This window comes from Delphinapterus leucas, chromosome 4 (assembly GCF_059928025.1).
Source record: "Delphinapterus leucas isolate spDelLeu-1000000601 "Yukka" chromosome 4, BTC_Dleu_Yukka2, whole genome shotgun sequence".
NCBI lineage: Eukaryota > Metazoa > Chordata > Mammalia > Artiodactyla > Monodontidae > Delphinapterus > Delphinapterus leucas.
In genome coordinates, this window is record NC_143132.1 from 103562486 (window position 1) to 103590221 (window position 27736).

The 27736-nt window shown below is 42.2% G+C and overlaps 2 protein-coding genes across 22 annotated transcripts in view; one reads left to right on the plus strand and one right to left on the minus strand.

Moving 5' to 3' along the window:
• Positions 1-27736, plus strand: part of B3GALNT1 (beta-1,3-N-acetylgalactosaminyltransferase 1 (Globoside blood group)) — a 90466-nt gene that overhangs the window by 30319 nt on the left and 32411 nt on the right. For all 20 annotated transcript variants that reach the window (XM_022573249.3, XM_089910944.1, XM_089910939.1 and 17 more), the window contains one exon: positions 1-27521. In XM_022573249.3, coding sequence (XP_022428957.1) covers positions 35-1030 — 996 coding nt within the window. In that variant the 5' untranslated portion in view covers positions 1-34 and the 3' untranslated portion in view covers positions 1031-27521. The remainder of the gene's footprint in view (positions 27522-27736) is intronic.
• The window catches only part of PPM1L (protein phosphatase, Mg2+/Mn2+ dependent 1L), a 342515-nt gene continuing 327675 nt past the window's right edge, over positions 12897-27736 (minus strand). Inside the window, exons 3-4 of one of the 2 annotated variants that reach the window (XM_089910935.1) lie at positions 27331-27492; positions 12897-24206 (exon numbers count right to left, since the gene is read on the minus strand). In XM_089910935.1, coding sequence (XP_089767061.1) covers positions 23860-24206; positions 27331-27492 — 509 coding nt within the window. In that variant the 3' untranslated portion in view covers positions 12897-23859. The remainder of the gene's footprint in view (positions 24207-27330; positions 27493-27736) is intronic. The other variant, XM_022573299.3, reaches the window with a different exon arrangement.

Here is a 27736-nt window from a genome sequence, read left to right on the forward strand (position 1 = left end):
AACCCGAGGCTCGCGTGCTCCTGAGTTGCTGTGCATGGCCCCAGCGCTCCTGACCACTCTTCCGGGTAGGATGTCGCTGAGATCCCTGAAATGGAGCCTCCTGCTGCTGTCACTCCTGAGCTTCCTGGTGATGTGGTACCTCAGTCTTCCCCACTACAATGTGATAGAACGCGTGAACTGTATGTACTTCTATGAGTATGAGCCCATTTACAGACAAGACTTCCGCTTCACACTTCGAGAGCATTCGAACTGCTCTCATCAAAACCCATTTCTGGTCATCCTGGTGACCTCACACCCCTCAGATGTGAAAGCCAGACAGGCCATTAGAGTTACTTGGGGTGAAAAGAAGTCTTGGTGGGGATATGAGGTTCTCACATTTTTCTTATTAGGCCAGCAGGCTGAAAGGGAAGACAAAATGTTAGCATTATCCTTAGAGGATGAACACCTCCTTTATGGCGACATAATAAGACAAGATTTTTTAGACACGTACAATAACCTGACCTTGAAAACGATTATGGCATTTAGGTGGGTAACTGAGTTTTGCCCCAACGCCAGGTACATCATGAAGACAGACACTGATGTCTTCATCAATACTGGCAATTTAGTGAAGTATCTCTTAAATTTAAACCACTCAGAGAAGTTTTTCACAGGTTATCCTCTAATTGATAACTATTCTTATAGGGGATTTTACCAAAAAACCCATATTTCATACCAGGAGTATCCCTTCAAGGTGTTTCCTCCCTACTGCAGTGGGTTGGGTTATATAATGTCCAGAGATTTGGTGCCAAGAATCTATGAAATGATGAGTCACGTAAAACCCATCAAGTTTGAAGATGTTTATGTTGGGATCTGTTTGAATTTATTAAAAGTGGACATTCATATTCCAGAAGACACCAACCTTTTCTTTTTATATAGGATCCATTTGGATGTCTGTCAACTCAGACGCGTGATTGCAGCCCATGGCTTTTCTTCCAAGGAAATTATCACATTTTGGCAGGTTATGCTAAGGAACACCACATGCCATTATTAATTTGACATTCTACTCAAGGCCTAGAGAAGGGAGGGATACTTTGTGGAAAACGTTAAGGTTACACTATGAAATCTCCAATGGAAAACTCATGGGAAGGTCACTGTGTGGCTTACACGGAACTGAAACTCATGAAGAGGCTATAGGCTGGAGACTGGAGGGTTGTACTTGACCTGTGGTTTATTTTGACAACAATCAAGTCAGGCCTTTTAAAGGTGATGTTCAGAGGAATTAAACATCTTATAAAGGAATGGGAGCTTTCTGTTAATAAAACTCATAGGACCAAACAATTTGAACGTGTCGTTCTATAGATTAAAACTTCTTAAATGGGTTTCATTGAATTATAAGCTCATTTGTCCATAATAACAAAGCAGTGTGGAGTATTATTCATTGAACAGTCTAGTCAGTTCAGGGTTTTGTGTATATCTTACATGGATTACAGTTTTTTAAAATATATAGTTGTGTGTAAAACAAGTGAAGTTATGCTGAACAAAACTTCATCTCTTTTTGGTCATTTGGAAGATACTTCAGGATGTTGCAGTATTTCAGTTATCAATTATTATTTAATGTTACTTAAAGTTTTGCACTTTTATGGGTGTTTGAATGTTATGGTTGTTTCAATACTGTATAAACAGAATAGTGAAAAATCACTCTTTATATTTAAACTTCTTTTCCAGTTACTTCACTGATGAGTTTATTATGAATAGCTCCATTAATGTGTAGATATTGGTCATTATTGCATATCAGTAATCTCCTGAACTTTGATAAATATTTCTTCGTGGTAATATAGAGAAGAATTAAAGCAAGAAGATCTAAATTATTGTCTTGTTTTTAAAAATATAATCCCTGGTGTTTTTAGATGTCACTTCATCTGTCTCATTGTTCCACATGGAAATTAGGAGTAATGTAGAGTGCCAGGCAGCATGTTTCCTTTTGGAAAGGACTCTGAAGCCAAAAAGAAAAGAGAGAACGTGATGGCCAGAATATTATGAAAGGAGTGGCATATTTCAGTGCTTGAGCTGGAAAGAGAAGACTAAAGATTCAAGTTGCATTGTTAACTGCTCCGTGTTTTTTTTAAATTAACAATCAGTTTGAGAATAAAAAGGAAAAAAAAAAACACTGCTGCTATTGTTATTAGTTTCACATCAAGAGGAAAGCCCTACTATGTGGTCTAAAATCAAGTCTGATTTCCATGTCATGGAGAAGCACGTTTTTTCATAGGAGTGGTGATGTAGGTCAGCTTTGACCTGCTAGTTGGTCCAAGAGAAGCACTCCTTGCCCCCATTTTCTTGGGATTGTGCAATTTCCCATTATGCCTGATACGGGACAAGTGATTTCCTTTCTTCTGGATTACATGATGGTGAAAGATCAAATCTGTTGGCAGAAAATATGAACTTGAAAATATATAGTCAGCTCTTGTAATACTCATATATTTATAATTCTCCTATAAGAAAAGCTTAATTTCAATTAGAAACATTATAATGTTTGATTCTTGATAACAAGGCTATTTCCATTTCCCTCCTCTCAGACCTGATCCAGTTACAATAAAATCAATTAAATGAAATACTCTGTGGAATCCATCTATGCCCTTGCTAATTCCCATCCATACGGAGTCACTTTCTTTTTTTTTAATTTTATTTATTTTTATACAGCAGGTTCTTATTGTTTATCTATTTTATACATATTAATGTATACATGTCAATCCCAATCTCCCAAATCATCCCACCACCACCACCCACCCCCCGGGAGTCACTTTTTTTTTTTTTGAATTTTATTTATTTTTATACAGCAGGTTCTTATTAGTTATCTATTTTATATATATTAATGTATACATATCAATCCCAATCTCCCAATTCATCCCACCACCACCACCCACCCCCAGGAGACACTTTTTTTTTTTTTTTGAATTTTATTTATTTTTATACAGCAGGTTCTTATTATTTATCTATTTTATACATATTAATGTATACATGTCAATCCCAATCTCCCAAATCATCCCACCACCACCCACCCCCCGGGAGTCACTTTCTTTAAGACACAGGTGGTAGGTATTTTTGTGGTAGGATTAGATTTGATCATATTTGCCTAACTTTATATTGGTATTTGGGAAGCTAAATCAAATAATTTATAGAGGGAGAACTTTTAAAATAAAAGATAACTTCCCTTCACTTTAAGATGAGACCCAAAAAAGCAGTAAAACGTGAGTAATTGCCATTTAGAAGATTGTTCCTTTTCAACTACAGGTTGGTGCTTAGATCTCTAAAGAGTTAAATGATTATGAAAAACATTGAGGTTGGGTCGTTATATTTTTTGTTTTTAACTTCATGTTTGCTTTCAAGTAGTATTAGTCAGCTGTGTTATTGAAATCTTGGCCTCTGATGTTTAACCACATGAATAGCACCTTTTATTTTAACTGGTAACAGAGTTTAACACAGCGCCTAACCTTAGGCAGCTGCTTTTCTGCCATCCACAGCCCTGCCACATCCCCGTGGTCTTACCTGCTCTCTGCCTCACTCATTTACTTTGCTTGCCTGTAAGCATTGAGTCTGTGACCCCAGCATGTCAGCCTTTGCCAGATTATGCTGCAAGAACAGCTCCCAGATCTCAGAGGTTGACAACAACCATGTGTTCTTTTCATCCACACCGCACGCTACTGTTTACCAGCCTTGGCTACTGTGTGTATCTTCTCACCTCAGGGTCCCAGCTGAAGGGCAACGCCTGTTTGGAACATGCCGTTCTTGTAGAGGGAGAGGAAAAAGAGCTGGTGGAAGGAGAAAGAGCTGGTGGAAACACTAACATCTATATCTGCTGACCAAAGCAAAGCCCATGCCAAGCCCAGTGTCCGTGGCAGGGTGGGGCAGGGATTTGGTCTCACAGGAAGTAGTGCACGTCATTTTTTGGCAGCCAGGAATATTGTGTTCTTTTACAGGGTGGGCAAGGAATAGTTGGGTACAGTAATCTGCCACACCTAGTGTGTGAAAGGGAGAAGGGGCTCAGGGACCTGGATTCTGAGGCTGGCCCCAGTGCATCAGAGGTTTTCTGGCTTACTTGGAGCTGGTGCTTTGAGCCCTTCCCTGAGAGGGCTGCCCTTTCACCCTCCTTAATCTTTCCCCAGCTCTATGCTAAATGGTCGTGGCAACTCGCCAGATGAAGAGCAGCTGGAGCTGAGCTATTTATAACAGTATTTCTGAGTGTGAGCTTGGGGATAAAGCTCTTTTCTCTTGGCGTCTGGTAGGCATTTATTGCAGGATGGAGGGAGAGAGAGAGGGGAAGGGTGAGTATGAGAAATGTGGCAGGCCCATCTGACGCCTTTGGGGTTCTTTTAATCCACTGGGAATTAATCTTTATATTAAGCCAGCTCCTCTGGATTTTGTGTGAGCTATTAGAACCCTCTCACGGTCTCCGTCAGCTGCTTGATTATCCCACGTGTAGTTAATACAGGACCAACCCTTTAAGGAGTCAAAACAGGTGACATGTGTTGATGGATGTGTTGGTAGGAGATGGAAGCGAGCGTGGGAAATGGGCCCCGAAAGCCAAGAGGCAGTTTGAGTGGGCAGGCCCTTGGCAGAATTTGTGCCCAAGGGAAGAGCCGACTCATGGGTCTTGTAAAGTCAAAGGAGGGCCCAACAAGGATGGATACCATTGCTCTGTATTTAAGGTAAGTGTTGGAAGCACAAAACTTGCGCTTAGTCTCTCCTCACATGTGACCCTTTCTTCGCATTTGCAAGCCTTACCCTTCCTTTAGGTTTTCAATGAATAATGTCTAAAACGTCTGCCAACTTAGCCCTTTTTATGTTTTACTCTCACCCTTTAGACCACGTGGGAGGGAGGGTGGAGGTTAGCGCTACTTACATTTCCCCCTTAAAGAACCCCCTTTGAGACATTTCCCAGATGAAAAATCAACGCCCCTCGTGGTGAGTTAACATCATTCTCTTAAAAGGCTGTAGCAGCTGCAGCGAAGGTTTTAAATAACACTCTTCCCCCTTCTCCCCCTTCCCCCTTTCCCCCTGTAGAAACCGAACAGAAACAAGCAGGAGATACCAAAATGTTAACAGGAGTTGCCTGTCAATGACTTTGCTCCCTTTGAAGTACCTTTTATTACTTCATTCTCAACAACAAGGATGAATTACTTTTATAACATAAATGTTTTAACAATATATGAACAAATTTAGGTAAAGGTAAAAAGCAGGGTCAGAAGCTGTGGGGGTCAAAGGCTGGCGGGGGACAGGGTCAAAGGCTGGCTCACTGCTGAGCTGCCAGCCCCTTCCGCGCCCTCCCGCTTTTTCCTGCAGCAGAGTCTTGGGAACCAGTCCCTGCCAGTGGGACCCCAAGTGAAACCACACAACTCTGATTGGGACTTAAACCGCTGTTAGTTAAAATTGCTCACTTCTTGTCAGGACTTGCTGAAGCTCGGGTTCTTTGTGTCTCATCGCAGAAAGAATTCAGAGACGATAAGTAAGAGGTGGATTTATTTAGAGAGAGAACACATTCCACAGGCCGAAGAACGTGGTCCATCTCAAAAGGCTTGAGAGCAACCCCAGGGCATGGGGTCGACTCAGAAAGTGAGAGCAGCCATGGGAGAAATACACTCCATAGACGGAATGCTGAATGTCTCGGAAGGTGAGAGCGCCCCAGGTTAGTTTCTGCGGGCTGTGTAATTTCATAGGCAGAGTATAGTGGGAGGATTAGTCCAACTATTTTGGGGGAAGGGGAGGAGATTTCCAGGATTGGGGCCACCACCCACTTTTTGGCCTTTGATGATCAGCCTCAGAGATGTCATGGCGTGTCACTTAGCGTATGCTAGTGTGTTACAATGAGTGCATAATGAGGCTCAAGGTCTGCTGGGAGTCAAATCTTCTACCATCTCGGACCTAGTCAGTTTTAGTCAGTTTATGTCGTATCTTCAAAGGCTCTTGTCATTCTTTTAAAGGTTGTGCCCTGGCCCCTTCCTTCCTGTTTCATGGGGGATGTCTGCCTGTGGCCTCCTGTGTTCCTCCCTCATTAAGAAAAAAAGGAGAAAGCCTCCTTTTCCTTGATAAGATGTTCTGCCTACACTGCTAGAGTCTGCAGCTACCATGGTGATGCCATGAGCCTAAAGGCCAAGGCAGTGGGCTGAGACGGTGAGCCTGGGCCCACATTCTTCTAGACCCTTTGGTGTTAAGTAACCTCACACATTTGGATGTCGTGGGTCCAGTGGTCAGTTCCTCACAGCTGGGGGAACCTAACTCCAGGGACGTAAGAACACTTTCCCTGACCGGAGCCGTTGGGCCCACGGTGAGTGGGGAGATGTGAGGAGATGAATCAAACTCTCCTCCAGGGCAGAGAGAAAACAGCTGGTTTGTGACCAGGGAGCTCTGAGGCTCTGGCTTGGATCCTGCTGGGGGATGGTGCCCCGCCTGCGAGCAGCCCTCGGGGACGCGGCGGACACTCCTCTCTGGTTGGTGCCCGCCATCCGTGTCGGGCAGCGGGGCTGCGGTTGCACCTGCGGGGGGCAGAGCGGGGAGAAGGAGGCTGTGGGAGGGAGCCCTGAGGAGTCTGAACCTGTCTCACCTGTGGAGCCGCGTCTTCTCATTTGGGAGAAGAGAGGTCAGGGCCACATCTCTTTGCCTTTCACGGTTTACTGCCTGCCTATCATCCGAGAAGGTTTGTGTTACGAACTTGGCAAAAAGTAGTTTCAGAGTCTGATGGTAACGCCGTTCACTCTGCCCTCTTTGTAAATGAGAAGCTGGAAAACCTCTGGATTTTGGTAAATTCACAATGAAATGACCAGAGAGCACTCAGGTCTCGCTGTTCTTCCATGCCCCGAGGCTGCTATAATTACTTTATTAAAAACGAAGTGTCTCAAGGTTTCAGGACAGAAACTGTTGAAAAGCCATAAATGACTAATTTGGTGTTTCAAGTGATAATCAAGCCTGTCTCTTAGCTCAATGAATATGAAGAGGAGGAAAGTAACAACCTCACCTTTGTTACTGAATCTCTTTTTATATGAATCTTTAAAAAATTTTGCACACTGCTTCTCTCTCCTTTAGTGAACCTTAACATACAAACAGTAAAAATTTTTAAGGTATTATATAAGAAGAAACTAAATTTTGTATTTCTCAGCCTTAAATTTGAAAGCAAGTAGACAGGCAGTTATTATTTTGCCTGCTGAACAACCTCCTTCTTGAGAAACTTCTACTTTTGAGAAATGTCTTATCCACTAACTCCATCTGCGTGGTTAGTGCAGTGTGACCCAAGCCATGAGAATTCTCCCTGTCTTAAGATTGCAGCTCCCTGGCGACAGTCCCATGGTCCACTTGACACTACAGCGCAATTGCAGTCCCTCTCAAAGAATTTAGAATTAAGGCTAAGCAGTCTAAGTCTGAGCGTTGTCCTCAACTAGGAGATATAAATCTGGGAAATTTTGATATTAGATGTTTTTTAAAACATACATTTCATTTTTTAGAGCAGTTTTAGGTTCAAAGCAAAATTGAAAGGAAGGTACAGAGATTTCCCATATACTCTCTGCCCCCATGTACACACTCCCTCCCCCACCATCAACATTCCCCATCAGGACAGGACATTTATTACACTGGCTATCACCACAGTGACACATCGTTATCACCGAAAGCCCACAGTTTACATTGGACTTTTGGTGGATTGTCAGTGAGGCTAAGACTGTAATCCCTGAGGAAAGCTTCAGAGCTGGAGTCTCGGGCTCTCGGAAGGGAAGAACTTTACAGAAACAGAAAAGGCCCACATTCAGATAAGCCCTTCGCCAGGGCCAGTCCCCCTTCTTCATGGCGGCCTAGGGCCAGGCTGGTGGGCCTGAGGCTCTGCAGGCTTCCGTTCCACCAGACCTCACAGGAAGCCGCAAGGATTCCTATGGATGCCGACCCTAGGCCGACCTCTGTACCAGGTGGGCCTGGAGGGTAAAGGAGTAAGATTGACATTTGGGGGACCAGTAGCTTCAGGAGTATGGTTTCACACTGCAAATGAAGCCCAGCGCCCCTCAACCTCTGCCCCATGCCTTGCATACCAGCCTTCTCCACTCTGCCCTTTGTTTCTCAGGCACCCCAGGCCCATGCTGGCCTACCTGCCTCCATCTCAGCTCTTTACCTGGAGTGTACTTTGCTTTTTCTGGATCTCCGTTTCCTCATCTATGAAGAGGGTTAGTAATTCTCATTCTCTTCCGAGTCAGATGATGACTTAAAGATGCTGGGGCCATCAGCCTGGAGAAGAGGAAGCCCTGTGGCAGAGAAAACGGCCTTGACCAGAGTGACTCTGGAAGGCAGGACCAAGGTAGTGGGAGGAGTGACAGGGAGAGAGATTTTAGTATAGGATCAGAGAAATCCAGAGATAGAGCAGGATGCTTCAGGAAATAACAAATTCCCAACCTTAAAGGAGGTAAAAGAAGCTGGAGAATCCTTTGGTAAAGATGCTGGGAGTACAGAATTAATAGGACCTGGATTTGAAAAGTCTAGCTCTGAGAGAAGTACTAGCATTAGCTTTGGAGTCACACAGATCTGAGTTCAAGTCTTAGTGCCACCTCTGACTATCTGGATTACTCTTCTCTCTCAACCTCATTGCCTTGCACATGGCAGGAAGGTAATAAGAGTGTCTGGCTTGGAGTGCTTTTGCAAGAATTTGTTGAAATAGGAGATGGGAGGACCCCACAGGAAGTAACTGCTCAGTACCTGGGAAATTTCATTAAATCACCATTGGGTTCTAAAGGATGGTTGTAAACAGTGGAGGGCACAATGGGGAGGATGTTGCTGCTGCCCCCAGGGCCAGAGTCTGGAAAGGCCGCCAGCAGGAAGACAGACTGGAAGCAAGTAGGATATTCTAAGAAGAGGAACAAGGGAAGAAATGAAGGGGCAATAAGTGTACTGATTTTTTTTTTCCCTGAACTCTCTAATTCTGTTCCATTGCTCTGTAAGTCTGCCTTTCCATCACTGCCATACTACCTTGATTACTCTGGCCTTATACTAAGTCTTAAAATCTGATGATATAGGTCTTCCAACTTTATTCTTTTGCAATGTTGTTTTGACTATTACATGACCTTTGAATTTTCAAGAAAAGTTTGGAATCAGCTTTACAATTTCTATAAAAGAGTCTTCTAGGCTTTTGATTAGAATTGCATTAAATATAGAAACTGGGGGGAAAGGCTGTTTTAACAATATCGAGTCTACTGATTTATGAATGGTCTACCTCTCCATTTATTTAGATTTTCTTTAATTTCTCTCAGCAATATTCTGAAGTTTATGAAAAGGTAACAGTCTTGCATATATTTCATTAGATTTATTCCTAAGTATTTTGTATTTTTTGATGCTATTGTCAATGAGATTTTTTTTTTAGAGGTATAATTAACATACAGTAAAATGCACAAACTTAAGTGCTCAGTACAATGATTTGGGGCAGTTTTATATATCTGTACAAACATCACCTAAAACAAGATAGAGAACACTTCCATCATCCCACGAAGGTGCTTAATGCTGTCTTCCAATCAATCCCTACTCCTACCCCACCCCCATTACAGAGCAACCACTTCCTGGTCTTTATCACTGTAGATTTAGTCTTGCCATTTTGGGATTTCATGTAAATGTATTCATGCAGTATGTATCATTTTGAGTCTTGCTTCTCTGATTGAACATAATGTACTTTACATTAATCCATGTTGTTTTGTGTGTCAGAAATTTCTTTTTATTGCTGAGTATTATTCCATTATATGAGTAAACAGCAAGTTGTTTATCCATTTGGGTTGTTTCTAGTTTGGGGCTATCATGAATAAGATTGCTATAAAGATCCTTGTATGAGTTTTTTAGTGTGTATTTATGTTTTCATTTCTCTCTGTAAACATCTAGGAATGGAACTGCTGGACAATAGGGTAGGTGTGTGTTTACTATGAAACGCCAAACAGTTCTCAAAAATGTTTGTACCATTGTACATTCCTATCCAGTTTTTCTTTTATGGTTTATACTTTTTGTGCCCCACCCAAGAAATCTTTACCTACACCAAGGTGGGGGAGATTTTCCCCTATATTTTCTTCTAGAAGCTTTATGGTTTTAGGTTTTACATTAAGGTCTATGATCCAGCTCCAATTTAAATTTTTATTCAGAGTGAGAAAGCATTTGAAATTCATTCTCTTTCATGTAAGTATCTAGTTGTCTCAGCAGCATTAAAAAAAAAAAAAAGACTTTCCTCATGAGGGAGTGTTTAGTCCATTTATATTTAATGTAATTTTTATATAATTGGGTTTAAGTGTACCATCCTGTTACTTACTTTTCATTTTGCACCTCTGTGGCCCCTTCCTTGCCTTCTTTTGAGTTGAGTAGTCACTAGCATTCTATTTAATTTCCTCAATTGCCTTCTTAGCTATTGCTCTTGTGTTTGAAATTATTATTATTATATATATATATATTTTTTGGCTGTGTTGCGTCTTAGTTGCTGCACATGGGATCTTCTCTGAGGCATGTGGGATCTTTTGTTGCGGCACGCAGGCTCTTCGTTGCGGCACACAGGCTCTTCGTTGCGGCAGGTGGGCTTCTCTCTAGTTGTGGTGTGCGGATTTGTCTCTCTCTAGTTGTGGTGCACGGGCTCCAGGGCACATAGGCCCTGTAGTTTGTAGCACGTGGGCTCTCTCGTTGAGGTGTGCGAGCTCAGTAGTTGCGGCATGCAGGCTTAGTTGCCCTGCAGAATGTGGAATCATAGTCCCCTGACCAGGGATTGAATCCACAACCCCTGCATTAGAAGGCAGATTCTTTACCATTGGACCCCCCAGGGAAGTCCCTGAAATTATTTTTTTTAATTGATTGCTTTAGATCAGGGCTTCTCAACCTTTGTACTATTGACATTTTGAGTCAGATAATTCTATGTGGGGTATGCTTTCTTTGTATTTTGCTTCATTGTCTGCTGATCATCCTGGTTTTACACGTTGATGTTTTTCATAAAATTTGAGAAATTTATGATTTATCTATCTATTTCTTCAATTATTTTTCTGCCCCATTCTCACTCTTATCTCTTTCTGGTATTTGAGTAACATATAACTTACACTGCTTTATAGTGTCCTACATGTCTTTGTAGAACATGTTCAATTAATTTTCCTTCAATCTTTATTCTTGTCTTTTCTTCAGACTAGGTAATTTGTATTGATCAAGTTTACTCACTTCTTCTTTTGTCATCTCCAAGTTCTTTTAAGCCAATCCAGAGAACTTTCATTCCAGTTTTTTTATTTTTCTCTTCTAGAATTTTTATCTTTAATTTTCCATTTCTCTGTTGAGATTCCTCATCTGTTGTCTCACTAAGACCATAGTTGCCTTAAATTCCTTTAATGTATTTATTATAGCTGCTGTAAATCTGCTAAGATTAATATCTAGGCCTCTTGGAGTTGACTACTATTGACCACTGTTTTTTCTTGACTATTGGTCAACTTTTCCTGTTTCTTTACATGTCTGGTAATTTCTCAATTTTATATTGTACTGGACAATGTGAGTATATGTTAAAAACCTGTAAATATTCTGGATTCTTTTATCTTTCTCTGAAGAGTTTTGATATTTGATTTTTGTTCTCATAAGTAAAGTAGTTCAGTTATTAGCTAACTATCTTGATTATTTTTTTTCTTTTCTTTTCTTTTTTTTTTGCAGGGGGAGTCATGGGGAATGTGTTATGGTTTGTCTCAGCAAATCTGTAAAAGCTTAAGGTGTTCCCAAGCCCCTTCAATTTGTTGCAACTCAACTTCCCTACTCTGTCTCTCTTACAGATCTTGTCAGCACTTGGTTTTAGGCTCAGTTAGGCTAGATCTGAAGTGGGCCTTCATTTAGAGAGTGGTCCTTATTCTTAATACACAGCCTAAGTGTCTCCACTGGATGTCTCTGTACTCTGCTTGGGCCAGAACTTGATATTCCCCAGCAATACTCAGTCTCTAGTGTTTTTATTCCACTCTCAACCCCATAGCAGCCATGTTCAGTGGAGCCTCAGTGCAGGGTCCTGCGTATGTGCAGTGAGCCCTCGGCTAAGGACTCATGAGGGGCCCACACGTAGACTTCCGAGGCTCCCCCTCTGTTACAGCTCTCCACAGACTCCAGCCACCTTCTGTATCTTTGCTTCAGTCTAGCTCTGCTTGGACTCCAGCTTGCTGTGCCACAACCAGAAAAGTGTCGCCTCACAGAGAGCTGAGGTGATCACGGGGCAGCTTGTGATCCCTTCTCTCAAAGATGCTATCTTGCACTGCCTGTTGTCCAAGTTGTCCAATGCCTGAAAACAGTTGCTTAGCACAGTTTATCCAGTTTTATAGTTGTTTATGGTGGATGGCCTAGTGCAATACCAGTTAATCTGGGAAAGCTGGAAGAGGAAACCCCTGTAGACTCCTTGAGAGTTTTTGAGTCTTTAGGTGTGAATTGTTCCCGAGGCCCCACTTAAATACTTATTGCCTTTGGATTCCATGAGGCACCACTAAAATCCTTATATTAAAGTCCCCTTTCTCTTGTTGTTACCGTAACAAAAAAACAAATAGATTGTCACTAGTGTATTTCTAAACTAAAACAGAAGGAGGGAAAGAGAATATAACCCATCACTGAAGTGAAGGTAGGGTGTTTGTGGTTCTTGATTCCTATTTCTCTGGATCTGTGGTTGGTTTTGGAAACGTCCATAATTCTTACTCTAATCCAGATAACAAATATTCATCCTGAAATCTCTAATCACATCCTTCATTTTATGTTAGAAATGTTCTACCCAGAGAAAGGAGTGGAAGGCCAGAATTTGCAGACAGCACGTTCTACTCTGGCTATCAAATATTATTCTTAATGAAAAGGAGAAAAATAATCCAAGGCCACATTTTTCTGCTTTGTTACACCCAATTCCAAATTCAGCAATCTGGTGATTAACTTTTACTGTTCTTCTTCTAAGTTCCAAGTGCTGTTCACATCTAAGCATTTCATCTTTAGAATACATAAAAATAGTATTACATGTGTGCATGTGTGTGTGTATATATCTACTTCTCTCTGTCTCTAAATTCCACACTCTTCCTTCCTGCATCTTGTGAAAACCTTGGCAGATGGATATTCTCTTCTGAACACTTTTCTCAGAGGTGTGTCATGTCATGTTGCTGGAGTTTACATGTGTGTATAGCTAATCTAACTGTTATCACCTAATACTGGTTACACTATATAAACTTTGTTGCTGTGGTATAAAGCTGGGTAAAGGTTGCGTTAACACTAAACAATTTTTATTGCATACATTTGTATACTTTTTTTAAAAAATAAATTTATTTATTTTGGGCTGTGTTAGGTCTTCGTTGCTGCCCGCGGGCTTTCCCTAGTTGGGGGGCGTGGGGGCAACGTTGCGGTGCGCAGGCTTCTCACTGTGGTGGCTTCTCTTGTTGCAGAGCGCGGGCTCTAGAGCGCAGGCCCAGTAGTTGCGGGGCACTGGCTTAGTTGTTCCGCGGCATATGGGATCTTGCCGGACCAGGGCTCGAACTTGTGTCCCATGCATAGGCAGGCGATTCTTAACCACTGCGCCACCAGGGAAGTCCCCAAAATAAACAAATTTATCTTGCTTTGAATCGGAGCCAGGCTTATTCCTGTTCCAAATGAGAGTACCTGAAGTCTCGATATCTCCTATATCTCTTGTTTCTGTTACGCTTTTGTCTTATCCTCAGGCCATGAACTGTTTTTCTGCTTTCTATGTGGAATCCCAACTTAACAGCCACTCCAACGCAAAAGCATTGAAAAATTAGAAAATTCCAGCACAGACATTAGAATGTAAAATGAGTTTAACCAAAAGAAAAAGAATAGCAACAGCTCTATGTATAAAGTCCAACAGCTTTAAAAAAAAAAAAAAAAAGTCCAATAGCTTTAATGTGTTTATTTTTGCTTTAATCTTGTCATCAAGGGTGAATTTTTAGCTGTTCATTTTGTATACAACACAGAATCAGTGATAGCATGAACACATTAGTCTCTACAATGCTAAATCTACCCCTAGCACACACCCAAGGGACCTGAAACACATGCCATGCATCTTGAGTGACCGTGCACTGCCATAGACTCTGAGCTCAACATCAAATTGGCATTTTAACTTTTTTTCAAATGTCTCTTAGAGACAAATATAGACTAGTAGGTATAAAAACCTCTGAAGAGTACCAAGAGTAATGAGGTTTTGCCAAGGTTTTGTTGTATTTTATGGATAGTTTTCAGGGACTAACTTACCAGACAGTCTGATTGATTTGAGCAGTCATTTTGACCCATGATTTAATTATTAAATTCAATTGGGAGATTCCTAAAAGAAAGCATTGTCTAATATTTTATGGAGCCTGCTATCTTTTTATAAACAAATAACATCTTATGATTTTTAAAATAGCAAGAAAATGCTCATGGAAAATTTTTCATGATGTTAAAATAGGTATAGTAAATGCATATACAAAGTCACTGTTTCAAAATTCAGCAGGAAACAAGAGCAGATTTTGAGATATACCATTCGTGAAAAATACGTCTCAGTTATGTGGGTTGTTTTCTCTTACTCCCTCCAATCCTCCTTTCCTTCCTTAATAACTGGACTCCTCCTATGGTTTTAATCTTAACAAATCAGAAACTGGCTTGACTTAATTTGCATTTCTTGTTGTATGTTTTCATGATTAAAAACAAAACAACAAAAATTCCACTGCTGACCACAATGAGATAGTCCCAATATCTTATTCACTTTGTGTTATTCTAATTCAATAGAATTCTAATATAATTGGGCCAAAGCTAATATTACTTGGATAAAGAAGCAATTGGCATAAACAGAAAGAGATGTCTAGGGAAGATGACCAGCCAAAGATTTTAGAAGGAAGTGATGGCTTCTGTGGTTAAAAATAAAAGTCTGGCATTTAGTTTTGCTTTGCTATGCAGAAAATAGATGTTGCTATTCTTGTTCAAAATATAAAGCTTAAATTCCATGCCTAGAACCTAGAAAGTCTAAAGTAACCACGGATGCCAAATTTATGCTTTTAAAAAAATCTGGCATTTAGTCTTCACAATTAAGATCAAGAAATAATTGTATTCCTGAAATATGTTAATTCTCTATATAATAAATTTGCTAATTTACATAATCAAGGAGCACTGATGATAAAAACTCTCAGTTCTGGGTTCTCATTTGAGACATGAAGTTGGTACATAGCCTCTTGGGAACAAAAATAAAAACAAGCCATGGAGAGATGTTCTCAGTGTTCCCTGTTTGCCTTTGATGTAATTCTCTCCTTCCTCCAGAGGACCTTGTAGAGAGAGATACCCTGGCTTGAATCATACCACTGCTGAGCCCTTGCATGGCTGCTGTTCCAGTGGTGGCTCCTCATTGGGACAGCCCTACCCCTGCCCTGGCACCCAGAGGCTCCCTGTCTCACCTCCCCACTCCATCCTTGGGAAACTAGACGACCTAACGTGGAATAATTATCTGATGCAGTTTGCTTGGGTGTGGGCAAGATATTCCAAATCTGTTACCATTCACTGTCTTTTAAGTGTAGGAAAGAATAACTCTAATTCTGTCCTGTCTTTATACATCTAAACCCATTGGAGAAAATCATGAAAGATGCCCATTTTTATCGCATTCAGCCAATACTGAGCATTACGATATCTGTGAAGCCTCCACTGGGCTGTAAGTGCCAAGGCAGGGATGGTGCCTGAGTGCTCACCTCTAGATACACTCCCTTAGGTGACCTGCACTTGGCATATGGTCGGTGCTCAAAAAAGTAATAATAACAATAATAATAATGGAAAGAATATACAAGCAGATTTACTTATAGCAAAAATAGTGGCTTTCTCAATTAAATCTGTTCATAACATAGATCAATGTTTTATGAATCCAGTGATGCTTTTTTTTTTTAAACTTGTATATTTGGTATATAGGAATTATGTATGTGAACATAGTTCACACTGGGGTGTTTTGGAATGAAATGTTTCATTACTATTTTTCAGGCTTGTTAGAATCATCATTCTTCTGAACTCTAAAATGTCGTCATTTTTTGCTCTTGTTTTCTTTTTCCCGGCTGACCAAGGAGGCATTGCAAAATAGATTTCAACCCTTTATAATCTGAACTGAAATTATGTGAGTGCTATAAATCAAAACCACTGGCTTTAGTAACTGACAGAGTAAACCAAAAACAAGGCTGTAGATGTCAATGTTTCAATGTGAACATGTATTTCTGACAAAATTTTAAAAAGGCAAACACTGCTTTCTAAAATAGGAGCAAAAGTTATTGGTTCTTCTCCAATTCTGTATTTATTACTCCATTTTTCTGAATATATGCCTGAGATAAAGGGAAATCAAGATGAAAAATACATAGACTGGTTGTAGTCTTGGAGCCTAAATAGGGGGAGTATTCTTGCTTAATATCCCATGGTTATAGTTTTTTCCCATGTAGCAGGATTTGTATCTTTTCATTATTACACTAAGCATCACTGTTTGTCTCTGCATATACTGAGACAGATGGGGACATAAAATGTGCACAAGAGACATCAGTCTCTTCAGTTAGAGATGTCTAATACATCATTTCTACAGGATTAAAAAAAAATTATATGAGCAAACATGACCCTTTTCGTTATATGGAAAACTCTCTAGGAAGCAGGAACATTAAGTAACCCTGTGCTTTGTCTTTGTGAAATCATCTGTTTTAAATTGAATACTCACTGGTATTCATGTTGGCATTTGGAAAATTACCAGTTTTAAAACTCACCCCCAGATGTAGCTGTGACTGTGTTTATGTGACTTTAGTTTTATTGGAGCATTCTAAAATAGAAGGTCTATCATTTAGTCCCTCTTACTAAAAAGGATTATTCCCTCCTTGAAAATGCACAAATTCTAAGGATTCAGGGTAAAACGATGTCTAGCATTTGGAAAGCAAACAGTACCTAGGACAGTAAAAGTGGTTTAGGAGAACAGGAAATAAGACCACATGTATCTATTTTCACAGGGAAAGAATGGAATAGGGACTGTAATTTTACTAACTTTACAAATAACTCAGAATTCATTCTTACTTCAGTGTTATCTCAACTTCAGAAAGAGCACAAATATCAGAAAGCATGATTCACGATGTAATGTCTTCTTAATTTAAAATATTTTATATTATTCTCCTTTGATTTTTGTCTTATATACTTTATTTTTAAAATTAATTTATTTTTATTTATTTATTTGCACTGGGCCTTGGTTGTGGCACATGGGATCTTCGTTGCCGTGTGCGGGGTCTTTTGTTGCGGCATGCAAACTCTTAGTTGCGGCAAATGGGATCTAGTTCCCTGACCAGGGATCCAACCCGGGCCCCCTGCATTGGGAGCGTGGAGTCTTAGCCACTGGACCACAAGGGAAGTAAGTCCCTGTCTTGTATATTTTCTTGAGAATGCTTTTCTTTACATTCTGACTTTGATCTCACTGGAAATTAATTTTGCTTTTTTTTTTTTTTTTTTGCGGTACGCGGGCCTCTCACTGTCGTGGCCTCTCCCGTTGCGGAGCACAGGCTCCGGACACGCAGGCTCAGCGGCCATGGCTCACGGGCCTAGCCGCTCGGTGGCATGCGGGATCTTCCCAGACCGGGGCACGAACCCGCGTCCCCTGCATCAGCAGGCGGACTCTCAACCACTGCGCCACCAAAATTAGGGAAGCTCTAATTTTGCCTTTTTTAAAATTAAAAAATGTTCCAAATTATTTTGCTTAAATGTTATTCTACCTGTGCCATCAGTCCTAAGAAAAGGAGCTTTAGAATTGTATTAGTTAACATGTAAGCAAAGCATTAGCCAATACTCTAAATGGGAAGGCTTGCATCTCAATAGGTGAAAAGTGGGGAAAACTGCCTTCTACAGATGTATGTGCAGGTGTCAGCAACTGCTATTAAATACAACCTATGTAGGTAAAAGTCTAATAATCTAAATTTTTGATAACCTACTTTTTATGTTTTTAATGTCTGAGTATCCTAAAGGTTTTCTCCACCCCCCGCCACCCCCAATTCCTTGACTATTACTTCTACCTTTGTTTCTGCACGAACACATTTTAAATTATGCATTGTCTAATTAATACAGGAATATGTTGAGATACTGCATGACATCACACTTAACCTCTAAATTTCTACATGACAAAAGGTGATGGGAGAGGGGCTTCCCTGGTGGCGCAGTGGTTGAGAGTCCGCCTGCCGATGCAGGGGACGCGGGTTCATGCCCCGGTCCGGGAAGATCCCACATGCCGCGGAGCGGCTGGGCCCGTGAGCCATGGCCGCTGAGCCTGCGCGTCCGGAGCCTGTGCTCCGCAACGGGAGAGGCCACAACAGTGAGAGAGAGGCCCGCGTACCGCAAAAAGAAAAAAAAAAAAAAAGGTGATGGGAGAGTGTGGCTGAAACATGGGCCCTTTCCTATGGAGGCAGAGACCCAGGCAGACTGCCCTGCCCCCTAACCCTCCCCCCAACCACAATCTGCCATTGGAGCCCTCACAGTAATCTGCTTGTGCTGAAAGCTAGGGACTCTGGTCCTTGGAGGTTCTGAGATTAATTTGGATTTGGCAAATGTCAGAGGGGATTATAATGCCAGATTATAGGATTTCTAGAGTAAATGGAACCACATCTCTAAATGTAATCTACACTTTTGCTACTTGCTTGCTTTTTGGTGGAGTTTTGAATTGTGCAAATGCTTATAATGATCTGCTAAAACGAACAGTTGCTACATGTTTTCTTCTAAGTCCTTAACTTGTATTTACTGAAATGATTGTACAAATGATGGTGTGGTTACTACTAAACACATAAACATGATCATGATCAACCCTTGGTTTAACAGTTTGCAGCTTAACAGTACTAAAAATAAAAAGTAATGGACAAAGCATCAACATTATTAAGATTAGCAAATAAATTTACATACTAGAAAACAAGTTTAGGATCACATACCTAACGGAAGCCTTATAGTGTCAACTATCACTTGCCCTTTGCAATCTGCCACCTAGTCTAAGTGACTTTACTTTCTGTTTTATACTATTCTGGATAACAACCAGAGGGAGGGTGTATTCCTAAATATTGGATATAATTTTAAGATAATGACTTTATCCTAAATTCACTTTGTACCATATTTTTGACTAGATTTGCTTCCTCTGTGATTTGGGGATTCTCTCTCCAAATAACTTGCCAAACTTAATTACATATATATAAAATGTGAAAGGTAGGACAACATGGGACAGGGATTTCAGAAAGTATAAGAAAAGAGTAAGTGTAAATAGTTTACATTTCCATTATTATACAATGGATACATAATTTTAAAAAATCTAGTTAGAATTTAAAAAATGAATTAATACCAAATATGCCATTCCCCCTTTTCTATTATTTTAAATATATCTTTTTTACTCTCACACAGTGATAAAATGTAAACATATTTATTTTGATTCCATCTGGAAAGCAAAGATAACTTCAGAAAAGCAACTGAAAGCTCTTGGAACAAATTTGAGAAATCCCTAGCTATGGTAAGGCTCTTGCTTATCGTTCACATAAAAAGAAGCGAGCCCATGTTTAGAGTTTCAAGCAGGATTGTTGGGCTTCTGCTATCGATAAAATTAGATTAAATCATACTGTTTCTTAATACTGCTTTCACTAACAAATCAGTCTCTTCCGTGAATTACTGCTGCTAAACTGCAAACTATACTGCAACTGCTAAGAGTCATAGTGAATGAGAAAACAGTAATATTTCCATATAGCAGAATTTCCCAAAGTGGGTGCTATGGAACATGAGCTCCTTGGAGTGTTACCAGGTGTTACTCAAAAAAGCCTGTGTGGTCAGATTAATCTGGAAGACACTGGAATTCCATTTGTGGTGTTTATTTATTTCCCCTGGAGGATATTTAAATTAGAACCTTTGATGTGCTTATATGTACTAACTTTCTAGGATAGTATGTTTCCCAAACTCATTTGACCCTGGAGCCCCATGTTTGGAAGAGTATCTTTGGAACTTGTGTCCTGTGGAGCACACTTTGGGGAACACTGTATCTCATTACTCCTGCAGTGTTCAACTAATTAGCTTAGAAGTCTAGATGTGAAGGATTTAATCCAGAGTCAGTTAAATAGGGCCCAGCACAGTATCTAATGGTCATGTCATTTCTGCAGAGCTGGGTCAGGAATGCTGGTGTGATGAGCTAAGGCAATTTGGGGGGAAAATTAAGAGAAGATCAGTCTAATAATGGGTCAAAAGGAGGAAACAATTTTCTGAGGTCATTGGAAAATAAAACCTTATCCAGAGTATGAATTCCTATACTTACAAGTGTACAATGAAATGTTGCCCTTTCTAGTTTTTGTGTTCCCAGTTGCAAGAGAGTTAGATCTGGCAACAACTCGGGGGCGGGGGGGGGGGGGGAATGTCAGGAAAATCAAATATACCTGGCAAAGGAAAAAGCGATCACTCCCTTTGTGAATCCCTCATGTATTGCCAGATATCCTAGTGATCCAATTCAATCGTGTAATCAACTTCCTAGGATCACCTCAAATAGTGTTGATGCCATCACTCATGCAATCCTGTTTGCAAAAAATGTTCATGCACTGAAATCATCACAGCTGTATGAAATAAGACCTGTTTTTTTTTTTGCGGTACGCGGGCCTCTCACTGTTGTGGCCTCTCCCGTTGTGGAGCACAGGCTCCGGACGCGCACGCTCAGCGGCCGTGGCTTACGGGCCCAGCCGCTCCGTGGCATGTGGGATCCTCCCGGACCGGGGCGCGAACCCGTGTCCCCTGCATCGGCAGGCGGACTCTCAACCACTGCGCCACCAGGGAAGCCCATAAGACCTGTTTTAAATTATCCAGATCACATATGCTCCATCACTCTATAAAACACTCTGTAATACTCTTACCACATAGACAAGATTCTAGAGCCCAATGCCTTCAGTCCAAGGCAAGGAATGGAATGTAGCCACTGGTTACCAGTAAGATGCACAGTCATGTTGCATTAGAACAGCGACCTTAGAGTTAAGTGCCTTGGGCAAGTTGGTCATGTGAAATAAATGCCGATCTTGGGAACTAGCTTTGGAGTTTTCCATATAAGTATTATTTATTCCTTTTATTAGAGAATTGCAAATACAGTGAATTAAAAAAAAAGTTTCCCTGTCTCTCCCCCCACCGCCCCAATCCCAACCCATTTTAAGAGTACAAATTGCCAGTGGAGCAGCGGGAGAGCAGTGCATTAATGAAGACCTGGGCTTGGCATCTTGCTGGGGGCTTATAAGCATGTGATCATTGGCTCCCAGCTTCATTTCTAAAAGACTATAAAACCATTCCAAAATTTGGCACCATGGGGGCTATTGGCAATGCGAACTCAGGCTAGGGGGTCTGGGTGACGATTCCAAAGCTTTGGCAGTGCTGTTTAGGGAAGCTTCACATGCAAACTTCTCAAATCAATTTCCCTAACTAGACTCAACCTTCCCTGTCCCTGGAAAATGGGAGTGGCTGGCCGGTGAGCCACAGGGCATGCCGGGTGATGTCTGCAGACCCCCGACAGCTGGAGGCGGCTCAGGGAGAGAGAGCTCCAGGAGGATGGGGAAGGGAACAAAGTAGCCTGATTTGAGACATAACTATTAATCAAACTGCTACTATTTTGCCTAGAACTTCTGTTTTTCAAAAATCTACAAGCCAAAGTCGGAGAAAAAGAGGCAGAAAGGGAGTAGAAAATACACGCACTACTTGATTAAAGTCAGAAATGAATTAATTCTACAAAGCAAAGTTTAGAAGATGCCTTGTGAACTCAGAAGGAAAGCCATGCACTCCTGCACTCAGCACCATCTAGTAAGACATTTTGCAGGGCAAATAAACACTAATTTACTAAGTCGCTTTTCTCCTTCATCTTCACCAAAACAGTACCGTTTTCATTTTAGACAATCACAGTGATCATAGCATTTAAAAATATCTTTCCATCGCTATTATGAATTTTGGGTTAAGTTAAAAATAAAAAAGGAAAATTAACTGCATACTGTAATATGCTGACACTGCTTATTCCTGGACTCCGGTTAGAGGGTGGGCTTTGGTAACTCCAGAATCAGAACGTCCTAAAATCACCAAGCAAACTCAGGCCGCCTGGCCTGACTGTCCCATCACTGATCACAACCTGCATGTTTCCCACATTCCCTTCCCAACCCCCGCCTCAAATACACACATCCAAATGTTCAGTGCCTCTCAATAGGCAGATACTCCAATCTAACATGGTGGCAGGTATTTTGTACTAGAACATTCTATGGCTTAAAAAAAAGGAAAAAAAAACGAGGTTATAATTCTCATATTGTAAATTCTAATGTTATAGTTTACCAAAGTAAGCACATCTCTTGGGAAACCACTATTAATTCTTTCAGTCAAAGAAAGGTTAAGTGCTCAGAGGAATCCAGACAGATTACAGTCCTTCGCAGCCACAAGGGAATCTTTTCATCCTCCTGAGTTCACTCCTAGAAGCTGCTTCAGGAAAGCTCCACAGCTGAAGCAATCAGGGAAGCGGCATCGTGGGCAGGAGGTGGCCAGTGAATGGGGCCTTTGAGAAGCTATAAAGGCAAATGCTCACTCTGGAAGGACAAAACCAGGTGGCCGCCCTGGCGTTTCAGACACAGAGGGGTGGGGATGCAATGAAAATCTTGTTTGGCTGTTTGAGCACCTCAGCCAGGGAAACAGGATGACCCATCATTTTCTGTAATTAACTTATAAAATACTGAGATTGGAAATGTGACTTTGGTGATAAGAAATGAAAAGCAGCAAGTCTGGCCGCAAAAATAACTCAGTGGTTTGCAACCAAATGTTAAAGACTGCTGCCTTTCCACTGTCTAGCAGAAGCACGTCCCAGTAGTTTACCACCAAATTCCAAAACTTGGCTGCGAACTCTGTACTCGGCTTCCGGGAGCACACATGCAGTTCTACACCGCTGCTTCTCAGAACACTGCTTCAGAGACCCTTGAAAGCTACTACAACAGGAGAGGAAAACATGCACAAAATCGGGCAGCTGGAGCTCGATTCGAGGTGGCAATCTCACCAGCGTTCTCTCTGAATGCAAACAGCAGACTTCCCAAGGGGCGCTGTGACTTATTCGGCCATGGTGTCCTCTATCTACCCTTAAAGGTGGAAGGGATTATGGTACTGTGATTTGCTTTTTTCACTTGGTAATGTAAAAAAATCGTGGTGTCTGGTGGTAAAGTTTAACAGCTGCCTATTACATAGGTAAAGTGTAGGCCAAAGATTAAGGTCATGCATGATTAGGATAAACACACAAAGACTGGTCAGGTGGTACACAAAGTCTATTTAACTAATAAAGAAAGCGAGGGAAGAAGTTTACTTCTGCCGTGCAGGCGGCTCTCATCCTCCCCACGTCCCTCAGCCTCCAAGAGCAGCCACGGAATAATAAATCATTTCCAAATCTGTTTCTGCAGGGCTGCTGCAGAGCAGAAAACCTGGGCTCGGGAGGACAAAGCATTCTCAGGACAGCTCTGCCCCTCAGCACAGGGTGTGGCCACATCGGCCCTGACTCACTGCTCCAATGAGAGCACACAAAGTCTGATGCCTGGAGGGCCCTGTAAGGGATCTTGAAAACAATCGTAAAAGGAGAAATGTGGCACATATGCCATTCACTTCATACATGTGACTCTACAGCTATATATTTATATATTTTGAACATTGGATGAAAGAGTTGGGAAAACACGAAGAAACCATTTTCCAGCCTCTCAACTACATTGGCCAAGAACACCCTCTGTTCATCAGGGCACATAGACTTAAGACGGCCGGGGATGGGGAACCCCATGTCTGGGATGGATGATCCTAACTGTAACTCCCACACCTTTCACTACATTAAAAGAGACCAGTGTGTTGAAAGTCCTTTAGTCTAAGGCAGCTGAGACCCCAGAGGGTTCACTGCTCTTCTGTTTTGCTGCTATTCCTGAACTTCACCACCATGACTGTGATGTTGTCAGGGCAGCCTCTGTAAAACGACTGTAAAACTATGCTCTTGGCCCCAAAGTGAGGTTCATCCAAGCGGTCCTTGATGAATCGAACAGCTTCTTCGTTGCTGAAAGCATCCCAGAGGCCATCTGATGCCAAGATCATGAACTCGGGCTGGAGCTTGTCCAGGTCAAAGGTCAGGATATCTGGGTCTGGGATGACCACGTTGAGATTTTTCAGTGGATAATCCCCCAGGGATCGAGACATGGCCAGGATTCCCTGGACCCTCCAGGAGCCATTGAAACTGATGAAACCACCTGGAAAGATAAAATGAGCCCATTAGCTTGACCAGCGGCTCTCTCACACCCCGGGTGCAGTCTGCGTGCGTCTGCAGAGGGCTGACCTACTGCCTGTGACCTATGTGCTCCCCTCACCCCACCTCGGCGCTACCAGGAGGGAACAGCGTTCCTCTGCATGGCTTGAGGTTTGATGCTCTGCGGGTAGATCCTCAGGCCCTCATCCTTGGTATCTTAAAAGCCTTCAAGACCAAATTAATAAGAATATTGAGGGTAGGAGGCATGGATGGGTGAGGGCATCAGTTTTAACTTAAGGACACCTTGGCAGCTCAGTGACTGACAGTAGGGAGCCCTAGGGTGGGGATCCAGGGACAGCAGCAAAACAGCACTGAAAGGCAGGTGGATGGTACCAGAGAATACCACTGGGATCCATCATCAGCTTGAGGCTGCCCTTGGGTGTGCCTATATCTCAAAACACCTCCCCAGATAGAATCAGGATTAAAGAATGGTGTATTTTAGCACAGTTGTTAAAGGCTCAGGCCCTCGGGGCAGACTGCTTGGATTTGATTCCTGGCTCTGTTACTTTTAGCTTTGTGTGACTTTGGATGAGAAACTCTTTCTGATCCTTGGTTTCCTTGGTTCCAAAACTGGGACAATAACAGTACCTATTTCACTGAGGAGTTGTGAGAAATAAAGGAGTTAGTTATTCCATATTAATCACCTGGCACAGTGCCTGCATATAACATGCATTCAGTATTACCTATTATTATTTTTTCTTTAAGGGAGCTAGAACTTTGTCCATTCGCATATTATTTGTCATATTTATTAAATATATATTCCATGCAGGGCAATTTGCAGGCTATAAAGTTAGACAAGATCCAGACCTTTCTATAAAGAAGTAGACAGCCTGGCAGGAGGGAAAAGCCACCTGTATCGACAGCTACAAGCACAAAGCAGCATTTCTTCAGGGAGAGACTAGTACCTGCTAAATGCTGTAGGCAGATGGGGAGGAGGGAGCAAAGATTTCTGGTTGTGATAATCAGGGAGGAGTGAGCATTAAAGCTGGGCTTTGAACGATGGGTAGGACGTCCATGGGCAGGAATGTACGAGAACATTCCAGGAAGCGTGGTCTCCTGGGCAAGAGCGTGGGCTCTGGAGTCACTGTCCTGGGTCTCAGTTCTGGTCTCACCATTCACTAGCTGTGTGTCCTTGGGCACACTAGCCTCTCTGAGGCTCCACTTCATTGGTTGTAAAATAAGAATGACATCATCAACCTCGTAAGGTAGGGAAAGAGAAAGTATATGTAAAGCGCTCAGCTTAGCTCCCAGCACAGAGCGAGCACACAGTAAATGGCAGCTGACATCACTGTTATTGTGGAAACAGCTTAAGGAATGGAGACAGAAAGACCAACGTGTATTTGGCCTAGACTGGTTGCAGTGTACTGTCACACAAAACAGGAGGGGGAGAGATGTCCAGAAGGGAAGGCTGAGGTCAGAGAAAACACACACAAAGATAAGAAAACCAGTCATTGTTCATTAAGCCCTGATGTAAAATACACCCTTGACACAGATGAGATTAACCTCCTTGGAGATGCTGTCAGAATTTGCTACTATAATCACTGTGGGGGCGGGGGAGGGTGGATGGGTACGGCAGGGAAGAGGAGAGAGGATAAAATGGGTTGACATTTCAGGAGAGCGCTGGATGCTAAGGTGGCATCTCCACATGTTCCGTCTACACATCCCTGCCTGTGCTTCCTCAGGAGCAGGCTGACTGTATCCTAAGTCCAGGGCCACAGTGGACTGAGATGCTGTCTTCGTAAGGAGGGAAGCTCATCAAAGCGTGATAGATGCTCTTAAAACACTGTTCCATCCCGTCAACAGAAAACCTGACCAAAGCTTTCATTAAAAATTATTCTGCATCTCAAGCAGTCACTGAATAAAATTCAATGCTTTTGGACTCAACAGTATAGCTTCCTACTGTGAAAACTCAAATGTTGATTAGGTTCTGGGCAGAAGCTGACGTGTAGACATTGAGGGTCAACCTGTAGATTCCCCCAGGCAGCAGGGGCCCTTCTTGGGCTGAGACCCAGGGTACCTGAGCTCCCTCGGCAGCCGGGCCTGTGGCTTAGCACGTGACACAGAGGCTACATGCTGTGGTTGTCAGTCTGGGGAGGGAAGGGCTCCTCCCCTGCACTGGTAGAAGAGAATCCCCCCCAAATTGACTATGAAAGTGGAATCATCAACTGATAATCTTTCTTCAAGTCTTCGTCCCAACGTCACCTTAGTGAGGCCTATGCTGACCACCCCGTGACACTCCCCATTCCCTAACCTGCATAGCAGTTATCACCTTGTAATATACTAGATCATTTACCTATTTTTACTTATTTATTATTAATGTCTGTCTGTCTACTACATTCCCTACCTGTTTCTCAGTTCCAAGATGTAAGTTTGTACCCTCAAGCCTCTAGATGTTGAAAAAGCGAAAAAGGGATTCTCCCCCTCCCCAAACTGAAATATGTACTTATCTTAGGCACAGAGCTCAGTGTTGGGAGTATAGAGATGAACAGACCAAGGTCCTGCCTCAAAGAACTCATGGTCAGGAAGGCAAGACAGATAAGAGGGCCAGGTATGTCCACACATGTGAAAGGTGACCCAAGAGGTCCACATAGGATGCTGGGGAAAGACTGAAGGGGTGTGACAGGGAAGGCTGCCAAAAGGACACCCTTAAACCAAGTCTTAAAGGACAAGGTCGTTGTTACCCACTAGACGGTGTGGACAACACTTGCAAAGGCACAGAGGTATCAGCTCCATGGTTCGTTTGGTGGTTAGTAGTTTGGCACAGCTGGAGAGAAGTGGGCTATGGCAAGCAGGGGCCCAAAAATCTCATTAGCCTTTAAACTAAGGGCTTTTTTTTTTTTTTTGGCTCTTTTGTAATCTGTGGCCACAAAGAAGGGCAAATTCAGTGGCCACTCATTTGATAGGAAATGTTACAAAGTCCAGTCCCAGCTGCCTGAGCAGCAGCCTCTGTACTGATCTACTCATCACTGGGTAAAGGAACATCTTCTCCCCCAGGGGCTCTCCCAGCAAGCCACCTTGTCCACTTGAACAAGACAGCACAAAGTCCTCGGAGACATTCACAAACTCACCGGCTCTTTTTATCCTCTTCCTTTCCTTCAGCTGGTACGGCTTGTGATCATGAGACAAAGGAATGGCATTCCCGTCCTTGTCACACAGGACCCCACGCGAGTCACCCACATTGGCCACAGTGAGGTCTTTATCTGACAACAGAGCAATCAAACACGTTGTGCCTGCAAAACAGGAGAGAGAAGCAATACAGGTCAGTGGTGCTTTGAGGTTAGGCTGCTTCTCGTGGTTACTGGTCCTTCAGTCATTAAAACTACCGCTGGGTAAGAATTTGACTCCAGCCACTAGGAGAATGACAGCTGTTCACTTCAACAACACTGATCAGATCTGACAGTCAATTTTCTTAACCATGTTGGAGTCTCACTGAAATAGGCTAGGATAACATTATCATTTTCCCAAATCGTTGTC